The 17,067-nt window shown below is 40.6% G+C and overlaps 1 protein-coding gene across 1 annotated transcript in view; it reads left to right on the forward strand.

Moving 5' to 3' along the window:
- Positions 1-10,881: 10,881 nt before the first annotated feature.
- LOC126870973 (bone morphogenetic protein 1-like) overlaps positions 10,882-17,067 on the forward strand; it is a 49,843-nt gene continuing 43,657 nt past the window's right edge. Inside the window, exon 1 of the mRNA XM_050629236.1 lies at positions 10,882-12,096. Within this exon, the coding sequence (XP_050485193.1) occupies positions 11,901-12,096 (196 nt within the window). The 5' untranslated portion in view covers positions 10,882-11,900. The remainder of the gene's footprint in view (positions 12,097-17,067) is intronic.

Genomic DNA, 17,067 nt, shown 5'->3' on the forward strand with positions numbered 1-17,067 from the left:
AAAATTGCAAAAAACAATCGCGATGTCGTAATTCGCAACTCTAAAGCAAACGCGATTATCATTTTATCGCAACTCTAATTCAACCCGTAATTAATTTGTCGCAACACTAATAAGAAAAATCGCGATTTGCCCAATGGGACGATGGACCGATATATACATCGGCCAAAAAAGCAAAGACTACTGCTACTACTACTACTACTACTACTACTAAAAATACTAAAAGCGAGCATAGTGACAAAGTAGTAACAATAATGACTTCCCATGCTCTGGATGACCCAGAGGATGGGCAGCCATTAGTAGTTGCCCTCTTGAGTGGCAGTTTGCCGGGCCTCTTCGGCTTATAGCCTCTTCTTTCTTCGGGCACAATGCCCGCTGAAACTTAAATCTAAGCTCGAGACTTCTAAATCGCAAACAAAAAAAAAAAACTTACCAAGGTAAAATAAAAATATAAACCGCGGAAGCTGATTGAAGTGCACATGGACTGACCAACGATCACAGCAGTGATCGTTGCTCACTCGCACGTGCGTGCTCGAGCAATAAACGTTCGTTTCGACCCATTCGCGACCGCGACCGCGAAATTCGAAAAATCGGAAGGCAAAACCAGAGACGAGTGCATGCTCTACTCGTGCCAGTTTCGCCGTCGATTTTTCAAATTAGATTTCCAGAAACAGGTTGGTCACACGAAAACGCGCCTACCCGACCAGAGACTGTGCCAACCTGCCCGGCCCTACCTACTTATAATTAACAGACACACCAGAAAGTATACTACCTATCCTACCTAGCGCTATATTTAAAAAATAGCAAAACAGGCACACCAACACACTCGCTCCACGGTTCTCACACAAACGCCCGGGCGCAAAGGTCCTACACTAGAGAGGACGTCCCGGGACGCCTCCGACACCCGAGCTTAACATATCATGCACACTCTAAGGTACGTACCTTTTTCCTGAAATCGACTGACGAAGGCCAGTGACCATTGCGTAAAACGTGATAAAACACGTATGAGTAAATGATATCGTTAAAATAAATGTAAGTAAACTTGCAGTTATAATTGTAATTGACGGCAATATTAAAAGCGCGGGACCGATATGTGTCTTGACATTTTTAATATTTGAAGTTGTGACGAATGAGAAAAAGCGACGCAATTCCACGGCCTATCAACACACATACACAATGTGGAAAATACGTCGTGCACGATACACTAACACATCGTCAGTCGCTGAGAAATTATTACATTACTTAATTCTAGATCATCGTGCCCAATGTCTTTCTCCCATTCAAGTAGCACCTGGGCACGTGAATGAGGTCCTGACAATGGGCACGGAAAGGGTTAAACCTGAAAATCCTGAACTAAAAAGATGATTAGTTTGTGTAATTTTTATTTAACGGACTAACGTTCTTTGATTTTATATTTTACTACTTCGTTTCTGATTAACTCTACTTTATTAATTTAATAGTAACAAAGTAACTCTACTACATTAATTTAATAAATCAGAACAAAACTTTAATATTGCAAAAAAGATAGCGTTAATTCTAAAAGACTGAGACTCGATCAAATGGAATAATTGACTCTAAATATATTACTAAGAAAGAAATAATCTCAGGCGATCTTTTTATCAAAGCACATACTCGAAAATGCAGAAGCAGTGTTCAAAATTATTGCTTTGATTCAAAAATCTGCCTGTCGCGAAGTGTCTTCTTGCACGTAAAATTTCACACATTCTTGTACGGAAAAAAATGAATTTTAACTCATATTTTAAAATCTAGCCGAAATGAAATAAACGAACGTGACTTAATATTGTCACGATTAATTCATTGCTTAAGATCAAGTATATGTATGTCATACAGATATATTCGTGTAGATATTTTTGCCATTTGCAAATATTCATACGGAATGTTAACATGCATATTTATAAATAACACGAATATATTCTCAAGTGTATATGTTTAACCTAATTATTAAAAAACTAGTTATTATAATCGCGATGTGCAAGAAGACCTATCCTAAACTAATAAATTTGAAATAATAAGTGTTACTACTCACGGGTATAAAAAATACCCGCGGTCACTATGCTCGCAAAAAATTCTACGTAATACAACCGGTCACCCGTGTCGATTCGGACCTTTCATCCTACGACATGATTGAGTGACCGGAGGAACAGAAATGCATGCGACTCACCGTTCGAAGCGGAGAACCATGGATGGTGCGCTACCCCAGCGAATATCACCAGGAAGACTAACATCAGGCAGGAACCGTTGAAAGGTCAATGGTAGAAATGGAGGTTGCGATAAATGTGTAACAAAGCAAAACACGGTGAGTGATTACTGACTATTTAAAAAATGGAGGTTTATTAACTTAAGTAACTTTAGTAATAATAAAGATTGAATTTGTAATAAACTTTGATAAGTATAAAAACTGAAACTCTAATGTGAAAGTTTAAAATCTAAAAATTAAGAATCCAATGATTTCTAAAATATGTTAGTCATTTGTTTCATAATTCGGTATTAAGACTTTAATACATATTTTATTTTAAGGAAGGAATAACATCAGAAGATTAATGTTAATAAATGTTATAATGTAATAGTTCGAATGTTGTAAATTAATAGCTTAAATGTTATAAAATAATAGTTTAAATGTTGTACATTAATGGTTTAAATGTTATAAATTAATGGCTTAAATATTATAAATTAGTAGTTTAAATGTTGTACATTAATAGTTTAAATGTTGTAAATTAATGGTTTAAATGTAAAGTAATAGTTTACATGTTATAAGTCGATAATTTAAATCGTAGAAATTGTTTCTCGATCTTCGCGGCACGGGAGTTCAAACGCAAGTGAAATCGCGTGCGAGTTGTATGTTCCTTATATAGATTTTCGCAAATTGTTGTCAAGGTGCCGGAAGTTCAATCGAACGGTAACGGTTTGCTGACATCAACAATGTTTTTCCGATATAATAGAATCAAACTTATTAGTCTTTTTATTTTTATTGTAAATTGGCACCTCCACTAATTTATTACAATAATCATTTTTATAATTTTGATATTTTTTATAAGTTAAAATTAAACTTACACTTCTGTGGACCTAGTTTTTCACTTAGAACTGTGTTAGTTTATATCAAATGCCAGTTTATGATGAAAATAACCGTAGTATCATAGTCAAAAGGTGCAACTGTTATATGCTAAGAGCATAATTATTTTTATTTAATGGGAGACTATAGTTATAAGTTAATAGCATAATTATTGAAAATTAACGGAATAATATTATCAAGTATAAAAAGACTGACTCAAAAATGCACAATACAATTTATTGATAATTCAAACATACAGATTGCGCCTTATGGAAAAAGTAAAAGAACAACGAAAGAAATAAAAAGATCGATGCAAAGATCGATAAAGATAAATATATCAATCGAGTTTATCGATTTTTACAATTATACTAAAACTAAGGCTTAAAACTAACTTCGAAACTTTATTTAAGATTTAGAAGTAAAGTTAAAGAGTAACGTTTAAAACAAAGATTTAAACTCGAGAATAAATCCCTCGTTGTTCGTGGCCTTTCGTAATCAATTAACTAATTCAACTTAATCTAGAACTAAAATCTACTTAAAAGTGAAGCTAAAGATAGATATTAAAAATAGATACTAAATAGATACTACTAACAATCTTTCTCATCAAAAACTTTAACTTGAAACGAAATAAAAAGAAATGTAACTATAAACAATTTGTTAAATCCATTATACTATTTAATGATTTAATTTTTAAAAAGATTAGAATGAAAGAGTTTTAAACTTTTCGCTCTATGTTAGATAATATATTTTTCTACAAAAGACGCGCAAAATGGATTTTGCCTGAACATATCTATCTTAAAATTAATTAAAACGATCCACGTCAGGTACTAATAATTTACCAAGGTATATCTGTTAATTAAAGGTAAGACGAACGCATGCCATGTTAGTTGTCTAAGTTAAAATTAATCACGCAACATCCACTTCCCATACACCGATTACATCGACTTTTACAAACATCGTATAATAATTCGCAAGCCTGCTGGCATCATTCAGTATCAAATACACTCAGTACATTCGCCTAACTTGCAACGGAGGAAAAAAGAAGAAGCTACTGACCCTTTACTTGTACTTTCGTGTCTGGCAACAGGGAAATTCGGGACGTTTTGTTAAAGTCTAACGCTCTACCTTCGCGACACTAATATCTTTTAAAATATCAAACACTTATCTGATCGACCTAACATTTCTTAACGGAACATCTTTCGAAAATGCCAGGACAAAAAAAAATCGCGATCAGTTACAAAATAAAATATGCGCGCCTGAAATGAACGAGCTCGCGATCTCTCGGAAGAAACATCAAACATACGCGACGCATTCCCGTGTACAAGATAACCCTAAGTTTCAGCGGGAGGTCGAGCGATTGACCATCGCTCGATTTCTGTCTCGCCGTTCGGAACTTACACGCGCTACGGTCGAAACCACCGACCGACGATGCCGCGGTGGTCCAGGCAAGGGTCGAGCATACAGGCCTGTAATCTGGCACGCTCCAACTGAACAAATGGGACACCCGGTGGGAGGGACCATTGAACAGGATTACCAAGGTATGCCCCAACTGAACTAGTGGGGTCCACTGTCGGTGGGAGGAACCCACTGGACAGAATTATGAAGGACATCAAATTACAGGTCTAAACTCCGTCCGAGTACCGCAGTACTGATCGGTCAGGGCCGCATATCCTCGACTGGATTCCGCAAACACCGAGTTCGTTTCAAATCAGATAAGCATCGTCGTATAGAAAGAACTCGTAATGGTTTTTAACATGAGTATCTATGTTTTCTGCGGGGAGGTAGTTCAACCCAGTCTGGATGATTCGATATTCTTTTCGGGATCTAGACTGAACTGTATTAAAGTAATTTTTAACCTGATATTGTTTTTCAAATATACTCGGAATATTAATATGTGTATCGCTTTACAAATAGTAATAGATTTCCAATATTTTAATTGATATTATACTGACTCTCTTTTTTATGATTTTAATATGATTCTATCTACAATAATGTATATGCGCTCGAGAATCAAAAAGTCGAGAATAAAAATGCTATAAATTGCAGAGGGCGTGAGAAACATTTTACTTCTTTCGAAGTCGGTATTTCAGAACGTGAGATAAGAATTCCCATGGAGGTCCCATTTAATGTCATGCCTATCCTTCATCAATGACTCTGTTCAGAGTAAATTTGATTGTATGACTGCAATCTAAGAGTACAAATAATTTCTAATCTCAAGTAGGGAAAATGTAATTACGAATGGACATAAAAAGATAGAAAAATCAATAACTCCATGACATGTAATAAATTGTAGAGGGCGTAATAAAACCTCTGAATGGTCGGTATTATAGAACATTTGACGCCACATAGTGCTCGGTGGTGGCGCGATATGCCGTAAAATTCCAGCATTGACCAATGGTGCCAGGTTCATTCTTTTCGCGTTTGTCGACCGAGTTAAATATATGTACTTCCTATATTCGCCGTAACAAATCGAAGAGGGCGTAAGGAAGACTGATCTTTTCCGAGGTCGGTAATTTCGAAACGTGAGACTCGGAGTCCCGTATAATGTCAGATCTATCCTGTATTTAGTCGATGAAAATGTAACGGAAAAATGTAACGAACGTTAGTGTCTATCTAAAAAAACGCGTTCGTCTCATTGATCACGCTATTATTAATGCTATACTTCAACTAAGATCAGTTATAAAACGAATTCGAAAATGCATCTTAGGTGAGTACACATTTAAAATTCATATTTATTCTTCACTTTTCTACACCGAAATGACATCGACGATGAAAGTAGTCACGATAACTCACAGATAGAAGTACCAGTACTTTCGTTATGACCTTGTTTCGAGCATACGTAGTTCGCGAAACGCAGCACAAGCATTCTTTGTACCCAAGGAATTAAAGCTGTACAAAGCTATTTATCGTTGGTCCGACGAGCAATGAGTTAGTCAATGAATAGGGCCATATATGCAACACGCTCGATGCTCTCCCCCTTTTTGCGCGCAGAGCATAGTACTTCTGCGAAATCAGACAAGGTGCGCCTGCGGGTAAAATTTCAACGTAAAAAAGTTAGCCTTCTGTTTTGTTATTTTTTTGGGGGGAGTTCAGTATCGTTTACGCAGCTGTATGTAAAGGCTCGTTGTAACGAACGGCTAAAAACAATCGTTCCGATATCGAGTTGCACGAAATCGAATGTACAAGGTGTCCCAAAATAAAGTGCATAAGTTACCAACTAAGTTATGATATCAATTGGAATTACAGATATATTTTATCATTCGCGATTCTAAGACGTCGTACGTACGTAAAAAAGTATACATATATTTTTATTTAGAGAATAAAGAAAAAATAAGAAAAAATGTGGTCATAGTAATGGATCTTAGCTTTTTTTCTTTTCTTTTTTGCTATTTTAACCTTCTGAATACTAAAACACTTTGCAGCAAAATTTAATTCCTTCGTTCTCGCGATCATTAAAAGTTGGAAAAGTCCTTCCTTTATTCCGAACGATCGTAGAAGAAGCAGTCATTCGCGATACACGATTCCATCGAAGCACATCGTTACGCTGGCTCCACGTTCCATTACCAGAAAATATTCAACCGGAATGATCGATCTGAATATCCCCTCGTAAGTTCGCGAAGCTACCGGTAATACCGACGGTATACTTCCGCCTCGCTGGTAAGATAATCTGCTTCCAGTGTCAGTGTTCTTCAACCTCGTTTTCAATTCGAAAATCACCGAAAACTATCGCGATCTATATTCTATTTTCCACGGCTCGTCGATAAATCACGAGAAACCCAATGAATCGTTTTTCCTTTTAAAATTCACTGAAATGTTCGATAAACGTCGATGTAGTTTCCTATTTCCGTCGATTAAAAATTGAAGAACACTGTCGTACGAGAAAGGTCCTCGTGTAGTATCTCGTCGCGGCAGACGTCGCGTTTCGAATATTAAGCTTATCTCGAACGACGATATCGTTAGGCCTCAGAAATGATGTTTAGCCCCGTTCGAGATTCCCCTGCCTCTCGTCCCTCGATTCTTTCTTCTTCCGCGATATCGGCGAAACGAGACTGTCTAACGAGAGACGCAGTCTGGAGAGATGAAAGCTTCGACGCGCATCTAATCGGCTTCATTATGCGCGCAGTAAAGAGCGCATGTTAACGCTGATTAATTGCTCGTTGACAGCTTGTTTAAACGAGCTCGCGCGCTGCTTTTTCGTCCTCCGTATCGGAGAAGGTTTCTCGCTTCTTTCCTCGTTGCCTCTGCCGAATGGCGCCCTTTTTCTTTCACCGTTTTTACCTTTTCTTTCGTTTCTCTTCGGCCACCGTCGACAACTTCGCCCCGCTACGACGCGTCGTTCAACCGCGAATGAATTAAAATCACAATGGAACAATTTCCCCGTAAGACTTCGCTGGCGAGTGTATTTGCCCGGCGAGCGATTCACCGGCTACCACCGGTTTCTAAATGAAGTGATCGTTCTACAGCCGAGCAGAGAGAAAAAGTGTTCAAGAGCGGTATATTTATTTTTATAATTCCTTCCCTCGTGAAATTTCTTACGCTTTATGTATATGTGTGATTTTCATATATCATAGTATGATATCATTCATGAATATTTGAAGACCAGCGAAAAAGTGGAACAAGTGCACAGTCTTTCTAATAACGAGATAAGTACAGGAAACGATACGTACAGTTCGTAAGTAGGTTTCATAGGTAGGCTTTATGACTACGCGTAGCCAAGTATTTTAACGTTCGAAGGCATCACAGGTTTCTCTATCAATCTTTCCAACTTTGTCCATAATCTTTTTAAATCAGAAATCTTGTCGCTCTTTTTCCTCTGTGTCTCGTTTAATTCGCTGACTAAAGTTCTATCATCGCTAACGAACACTGATAATCGTTAGTTCAGTGGAATGGAAAGTCTATTACCAAAATCTAATCCCGTTTAACTAGGATCAATTCAAGCACCGTCTAAAACTAAAACTATTGCGAACAAAAACATGCTCCCATCAAAGATAAATAATTTTGTCAAAGTAACAGAAGCAATTACGTATTCTCGCTGAATTAACGATTCAATTATCAATTCTCCGGCTCCTAACCAAACTATCAGCCAAACAGCCATTAAACGACCAACTTCCACGTAAGAACCAATCGACCGGATGCGCTTATGGCTAATTTACTGCGGGAATTACATCGAAAACGCGTCGCTCGAGCAGCGATGCTCGGATCCCTATCTTCGAAGGTGTGGGGAAAAAACCTTCTCGGGTTCGATTTCCACGAATTTCACTGTTCGCGCGCGAAAAATTCTTACACGATTCTCGGTAGCCGAACCAAGCGACAGAGAACGACACACGGGTGGAGAAGCGGGTTTAAGCGGGTTGGGCTTAAACTCTACGATTTTAATTAATGTCGCTTGCTCGGCGACGATCCATTTTACAGCGGCGCCCCTCTGTCGTAAACGCGAGATCTTTCAATCGCGTGGAAAGTTTCCACGTTAATTATTTCGCCATCGAACACGGTGGCGCAGCGGCATACCGAACTGGTGGAGGTGGTGGACTTTCGAGTTTTCCATGTTACGCAACGAAGCGCAGGAATATTAGACAGCGAACGCGAAACGAAACGAAGCGAAGAAAAGCACGCGCGAGCGGAAAAGTTTCGGATCTGGTTCGCAAGGGGATATCGCTTCCGACTGCTCGAATTTTCGGAAAGTCTGCAACCACCGACAAAAAGGCCGTCGTTTCGTTCAACCGAAACGTCCTGCAGGAATAAATTTAAACGGTTCCGCTTTAATTGCACCGCCGTTTCCGTTTCTCCTTTCGTTTCTTCGCGAACGGGCTGGGAATTTAACGAAACCGAGCGAACAGAAGAACAAGGGTGTTTAACGTATTTCACGCTAATCGTAGCAAACTTTCCACTCGCACAGAGTATCGTTACGTAAGAGATATTCCGTTGTGGATTGCCACCGCTTTTTCGTTCGTTCAACCACTGCGATTCAATATGATTCGCAGGTTTGATATTTCGAGATTCTGCGTGGGACAATTTACGAGCGATTAATCGTTGTAACGTGTGCGTTTTTGTCTTCGATGGATACATCGACGCATCGTACGTGACGGATAACATAATTGAAGGAAAAACTGTTGTTACGCGAAGAATTTCAACCGTAGGAAGTCGAGCGTGCGATATGAAGCGATGAAATTTTTATCGAGCATCGCCGAAGCTTCTACAAAGGCTTCCACGATTACTGTACCGCTGAATATATTATTACCTTTATATGTAACGTTTCACGTGCAGCTGTGGCCACGAACACCTAACTTATTGCTCCTAATATTCCTTCCCCTAATGATTTTAATTAAACGCCACTCGTGAATCTAACGGTCCGTTTAAATCGCACGAGTCAACCGTTTTTTTCAACCACAATTCAACCGTGATTCTCAATCACAATGATATCATACGCGAAAAAAAGAGTTCTATCGTGATATCGAATATACAAATTTTTTATTTATCTCGTATTTTTTTCTATACCCACCTCGACGATATTCTTCAAGATTTGAATAATTTCCTAATCTTCCTCGATGTGGATCTCGCTTTCCGCAAGTGTCGTGATACCTACGAACGGATTTGTACGAAACTAAAGCTAAACCTACGGGTTAGGATCACATTCGAAGTATCGGAATGATCGCAGGACATTGACTAGTATCTCAGGCTGATCTCTGATTCGTCGCCGTACTGTCGTCAGTCCTGTTTCGTTCGTTCGTGCGTGATGTTAACAGAGAATTCGGTTTTTCCCTCGTACCTTCAGAGATTATTCTCGTGGAGGGTTTCTGTGCAGCGTCGACATGCACTTACCCTCGGATAGACAGGCAGGGTTCCTAAAGGGTGATCCCATGACAGTAATCCGATACTTGACCGATACAGGTCGTTGCGTGGGATATGAAACACGTGTTTCCGTGGGCGACAGGCCCCGCCACTTTTGGAATATTTATCAATATGTGTGGCCGAAAGCGACGCCCCAGCACCGCCACCGTTCTTCTAGAAATAGCGCCTTTTAAGTAGCCTCGCGCCACTGCTATGTACAAGCGGTACCGTTAATTTTTAAATGCAACGGGCGATAGTTTGCCAGGGACACGTTCCACCGTGAAATTCGGCGGTTGTCCGATCTTTTAGCGAACGAAAGCGCGTCGAAAATCGTCGCGGTGACGGTGTATGTAAATTCGTGACGAGGATCGTCATGGACGTTCGATGAATTATAGATGGGATTCGCTATGCTACGAATATTCCAGGTATTTGATTCGTATTTGTTTGGATTAATGCTGATTGCCCAACCAGAGAAAAATATACGTTTCGAGATTCCCTTGGATTCTTCTGTTATTTTTTATCGTCGCACAAACATCGACACGTTCAGTGAGAAATCGTTACACGTATCGAGCACGAGGAGGAAACTGAATGACAACGTCGATACGTCCATCGATACAATTTTTTGTTTTTTTTTTTTTTTATCTTTCAATAATCTCATGCGTATTCTGATCATTTTTTGAAAATCGACAATCTTTCTCGATATAGAATCGAAGGGATCGAGCACATGCCGCGTTCGCGATCTTTCTGCAAATTTTTACGCGTTGATGTGTACCAGACCTATTCGTTTTTCGAAAGCGCGGAATAAATGCTGACATTTTTTTCAGGGATATATTTATTAAGTCCGGAAGCAGATAATTATTTCTTTATTCTTCTTAATTATGCGTATCTAAAATATATTCGAAATTAGTAAGATAAATGTGGTTACAAGATATTTGCTCGTACGTGGTCGTCGTATCTTTATCGAACGACGGACGATCAAACGCGACGAGAATCGACGGGAATCTATGTACGAGCGAGCGGTACAAGTGTTTTTCGGAGGGCCGAGGATTCTTTAGGGTTCGCTGGTGGCCGAACGACGGAAGCTCGGTCAGTGTCTCGGCCACCCTCGTGCCGTGCAGGTTTGCGAGGGAGGAGACTGCTTGTTCCCGGCATCCCCTCTAGATATACATACATATCCCCCTCCTCCTCTATCCCTCTCTCGACTTAATGCCAGTACGAGCGCGCGCTTTCGAACGACGCGTCGTGTCGGCCGCGAGGGACGATCAGTCTGTTCTCCACGTTCTCCACGCAAGGACGATCGCCGCTGGCAATCCGTCCCTCTAATCTGTGACACGAACTTTGACCCGCGCTCCCGCTCGCCTTCCTCGCGATCGTCTCTTATCGCTTCGTTTGTCCGATGACGTACGCTCGTCATGTTCCTCGATCGGCGTCCGACCCAACTCTTCAGTAGCGATTACGTTTTCATCGCGTGAACACGCGTATCACTCGTTTGCTTCGTCTTCCTTCTACCTTCTGTGACCGCGTATCGGCCGAATCGTCGATTTTACCGTTTTTCATCGCGTCTCGTCTCACGTGTCTTCTCCGGTTTGTTCGTGCTTCGTTGTGCATCTGCGACAAAGGGTAGTTCTTCCTTCGCTTTTGGTCTTCACGTCATTCCGATAGATCCTCTTTGTTCTTTTTTTCTTTTCTCTCCTTTTTTGGTCGACCGACCGAGGCGAGGGCAAGGACGACGTGTATCGATCGCATCCATCGAGCGTGACTGAGTTCGGACATGTGATCGGTGGCATCCCACTCGAGAAAATTTCTCCCGCGTTTCGAGTGGTGGTCTCGAGTCGTCGGTGGAGGACGAGCACGTCGAAAGGTGGAAACGAGAAGAGGGTGAAAGAGAAGTAGTGGCAAATGCGTTGGTGTAGGCGGTAGTACGACTGGTCTTTTATGGCCTAGCTGGGTACATAGAGGGAAGAAGGCACTCGTGTCGTTTGGACCCGATATCGACGATATCGAGATGAGATTGCTGCCGTTGCTTTCCATCCTCTGTTTGGCAAGTCGATGCGCCGATTGCCGGGCGGTCGACGCCGATCCCGGGGAGAACGAGAACACCGTCGGAAGGCACAGGCATAAATTCACCGTGGAAGAGCTGTTGAATACCAAGTTCCCTCGTGGCATCAGCGACGACGTCGATGTGGACATCTGTAAGGCGGGTAAGCGAAGAAAAGATATCTCGCGGATAGCTGCGAACATCGGAAACATGGCGTGTCGCGGTGTTTCTTTCTATATATAGAAATCATTGCCATAAAACGAAATATAGATTAGGAACGAAGGATTTCGCGGGGCGGAAAATATTTAGAACGATTCCGATCGCTGCAACGAGATTCTCTTCCTACCTAAAGGGAATTTCAGTTCCCTAAAGGGAAACTGAAAATATTTCGCGTATAAATGACTATTATTTGCAATTAACGAAATATATAAATCGTAAATAAAGGAATTTAATGGAAATGTCACTACGTCGAATATGGAATCCCCTCCCCCGGCAGTTGACCGAGAGAAATTGTGCAATTGATGTACTTCTAATTACATGCTCGATAAATATTTAGATTCAATTAAGCACGAGTGTTCCGGTGCTATGTAAATGCAATTATATAAAACATATATCTTCGATTCGCTATGAAAATGATAAAAATGTGTACGTTATCAGCACGGTGGTATAGATAGGAAAGAAATTTTCCTCTTTTTCCGCTAATTTCGTAATACGTGTTGCGAAATAGTTAACTGTAGGAGATATAATTACGAAGAAGCATCGTTACGCTTGATACCGAATCCGTATGGTATTGCAACATATCGGCGATCACAAGCAAGCGCATTGCTCGAATATTCTCTGTGTATCTTTGCTAGTAGTTGGTCGTGATGTTTCCATTATTATAAAAAGATCTGTCCAAATTGTACGAACATTTAAATCTTCGGATCGCTCGAAAACGCTAAATAACTCGTAACGTGACGTAAGTGATGAGAGCACAGCTGAGCTCGGCGTTGAAACTATCCACCTCTAAGTGCGAATATCGAGTGGAAGAATATTCTTGTGTGTGAAGCAAATAATCGTCGAAAGGTTATTACTCGGAGACCTAGGTAAGACGTTGGAATCAAGAACGCGCATCCATTGGAAAAGTCTCGATCGTTTCTTGGTCCTTCGCAGCCATAACGTCGGCAGTTCGATCGAGTTTGGCCAACTGAATCAAAGCCAAGCTACCGTTTATATTGTCGCGCATAGATCCCATTTCCCCGGCGTGTCATAAAGCTTGTGGGCAAGATCGAGCGAAAATCGAACGAGAGACGATCCTTTGAGTCTCGAGACATAAATCGAGGCTTATGCTTTCCGAATTAACGAAGCGAAGCCACAGAGACGCGAGGACAGGGCGAAATTGCTCGATGGAGGGGGAACATAATACGAAAAGAGGCAGTAACCCTTGCCGAAGAACCTGGTCCGATAATCTTTCTTTCTCTCAGGGTCTAGCATACTCGTTGTAATAGCTAAGACGAGCATTCGACACTCGAAGGGTCCAGAATCGTTGGATAGGGACTGCCGCAAGGAGCCTTTTATATTTCTCGAGTGATCGTCCTGGACCTGCCTCTAGAAAGAACCGCGTATACACACGAGATCTCTAAAACTGGCACGACCGTGAACGACAATGAAAACCGACGCGATGATCCTTTGGGAAGGTTGTTGGTTTGGAAAAAAGAGAGAAGGCCGAGGACGAATAGAACGTACAACAGAGAGCTCCGTCCACCGTTTCGCTCGGTATCTAATCTCTGTTTACGAAGAAGAACGAGAAGCAGAGGATGATGCTACTATACTGGCATTATCGTATTGTCAGCCGTGCTTGTTGAACGTTCGGTTATCGTTACGTCGATGACCAACACTTGTATTTTCGTGGAGCCATCGGCATAACTCGATATCGAATTACAATTTGTTTTATGAATAATTACGCTCACCAATAACGCGCTTCTGTTTGCGCTCCTAATGGTAGCGCGTTATTGGTGTTGCTCTTTCTCTTCTTTTTTTCCACATCAAATTGGATTACACGCTCTCGTGACGCTTTTTTCAATTTAATAGGAAGTTTTAGTAATTCTTAATCGAGTTTGTAAGCGATATGCAAGGGAAGTTTTGAGTTTTACAAGCAGCTTGATCGATACCCGTTGACAGCAACTCGGTTTCCTTTTCCCTGTTCTTCGCTTTGGAAAATTTCTTCCTCGGCAAGAGCTCCTCCGCAAGAAGCGCTCCCTTCTATCGGAAACTTTCCAAGTTTTCTTCGAAAGCATCTTTTTTTTTTCTTTTCCTTCAACCCCTCTTTGTCGGACCGTTTAACTAAAACCGGTTTACGAGCGTTTAACGATTAATCCAAATAAACCGCGAGGCGAAACCGGCGAATAACGCGAATCGGTATCGCGTCGAGCCAAAGTAAACACCGACAAACATCGTACGAAGTCGATTCGGCGGGAAAAACGCGACGGAGACTTGGACTTTCAAACTATGTACCGCAAAAACATGGCAACTTCGATCGAAGTGAAACGAAGTTTCTTCCAGCTACCCGGTATTCTACCGAGAAAACATTAATTTTCCAGTTTTCTCGCTTCCGTTGCTTCCGACGGAACCGCAAATATTATATAACCGATCGATGTACGACTTCATCGGTGTACGAGACGTTAAGGATGAAAAGGGGGATGGGAAAAGGTTGATAATAAAGTACTGTGTACGAATCGTCATCGATTATAATCGTTCGAGCTATTGCTAATTGCGGCTCGACAACGAACAAACGGACCGATTCGTTTTTATCGTTTGCAAATTTGCTCGACGAACCCGCGAAAGAGATATGGAAGAATAAGGGCGGACAGAAAGGGCGAAGGGGGCGAGGTTCGGCTTTGAATTATCCTCTTTCACGGAGAAGTTTCAGCAATTAAGATTAAGATCAAAAGCCAACCGGGTAATGTCTCGAATACCTACCGCCGATGGCACTCTGTTCCGAACAACAACTTGTTATGTCTAGCTTACACTTACCTTTCTTAAGCGTCACTGGGAAACGGCCTTTCGATTCGATTGTACGGATTCCCACGGAAAAGGGAGGAAAATGCGTCGCTCGTTCCGACGAGTAACAAGCCTTTTCGCTTCCGTGGTGGTTCACGGCTCGATTGTTTGCTCGAGTGGCCGCCGATGGTTTATAGGCTCCATGTAATTTTCTCTTCGTGTACATTGCGCGTTGGATTTCATTTACCCAATTTATTTACTTGTTCGTCGTAATATTAGGATATCGGTCGTTTGGTAATTATATATGTTTGATTTCAAGGAAATCTCGTCGACCTATCAACTGTAGCCAACAATGTGTTAACTTCACGAGAATGGAGATTTTGTTAAAGACTGGTTGAAAACGAGAGAGCGATAGAGAGTCGACGATTTTCCTTTATTACTGTGCGTTACGTTACAACGTAGTATAATCTTATCATAAACCGTCTAGAAGATTTTCTCTTTCTTTAAAAAATTTCTCTCGCCCGCTATTAACTCCTCGACGCTCGGTCGTGTACATGATTTTTAAAGTTCTTTGTACGCATAACGCTTAACCGTTAAGATATACTTTTTCGTTCCGCTTCTCTTATCCGCTTTTTCACGCTGCTTACGATTGAATAGTCGAGACGTTGAATAAGTAATAAGCGTCGACGATTGATTAAACGTTTGTCGAAGAAACCGTGGACAATATAGGAAATTATAACGTGCGCGTTAGGACGATAGTGCCCATTGATTTTCAAGAGTGTAATCAGCCATAAGTTGAACGTACTTAATGTAAATAAGAACAACGATAATACTGAAAGCCGCGCGGCAGAAGATAGAAGCGAACTTATTAAGTCGGCAACTGCGAGAACTTACTAATAAATATTCCGTGAGTGAAACAATTTATCCCCGTCTGATTTGAATAAAAAACGACGTGGCTCACTGTTGAACGGCTCCAGTAATAGAACGTTCATTCAGTGGCACTTAAAGGACAACACTGTCCTTTAAGTCTCGTGCTATTAACACTAACACTAACACTAACACTAACACTAACACTAAACACTAAACACTAAACACTAAACACTAAGTACCAAGTACTAAAGTACCATGTACTAAAGCACTAAAGCACCGAGCACTAAAGTACAAAGTACTAAAGCACTAGGTACTAAAGTGCTGAAGTTGAAGTTGTAGTTGAAGTTGAAATGCTGAAGCACTGAAGTGCTGAAGTGCTGAAGTACTGAAGTACTGAAGTGCTGAAGTACTGAGGTGCTGAAGTACTGAGGTGCTGAAGTACTGAGGTGCTGAGGTGCTGAAGTACTGAGGTGCTCAACGGCTGAAGCACTGAAGTGCTGAAGTACCGAAGTGCTGTTGTGAAGTACTGAAGTGAAGATGAAGTACTTCGGCACTTTGGTACTTCAACTTCAACTTCATCTTGGTGCTTTAGAACTTGGTACTTTAGTGCTTTAGAACTTGGTACTTTAGTGCTTTGGTACTTAGTGCTTGGCACTTTATTACTTTAGTGTACTACCCATATTGATTTTCTGACACAGAAAAACATTTTGTTTAGCCGCCACAATACGCGGTAATGATAAAGATGCCGTAATATGCGATTTTGTGCAATGCCAAATTAATCTTTCATCTGCCGCATACGTATTCCAACAAAAATAAAGATACTCGTTGTATTACAAATTGCCACTTGTAAGCTAGTTGTCGCGGCATATCCAAAGATTTTCATTTTTCGATACAATCTGTTACCTCTATGTTATCGTAACAACGCGATATTCATTGAGTTAAAAGATCGTGTCAATTTATCAAGGAACGCATTGTACTAATTCAAATTTATCGCCTGCTGACTACTTACTTTGTACCTAGTTCTTAAAATGCGATTTTTCCCATTTTATACGATTTATCTTATTCAAAAAAAAAAAAAAAAAAAAAAAATTAAATTGACGATCGATCAACTCTTACTTCGCTAAATTGAATTCTTTATGTTAGCAAGTTTCATCACTATGATTCTCAGCCATTCGAACGTTCCTTACACTTACCCAATTATCGATGGAATAAAACATGTGTATCAAGATAGATAGATTTCGCGCGAAAATGAACGAAAATCTAGGAATTTAGGCGCTTGTTTGCG

This window comes from Bombus huntii, chromosome 11 (genome assembly GCF_024542735.1).
Source record: "Bombus huntii isolate Logan2020A chromosome 11, iyBomHunt1.1, whole genome shotgun sequence".
Lineage (NCBI taxonomy): Eukaryota > Metazoa > Arthropoda > Insecta > Hymenoptera > Apidae > Bombus > Bombus huntii.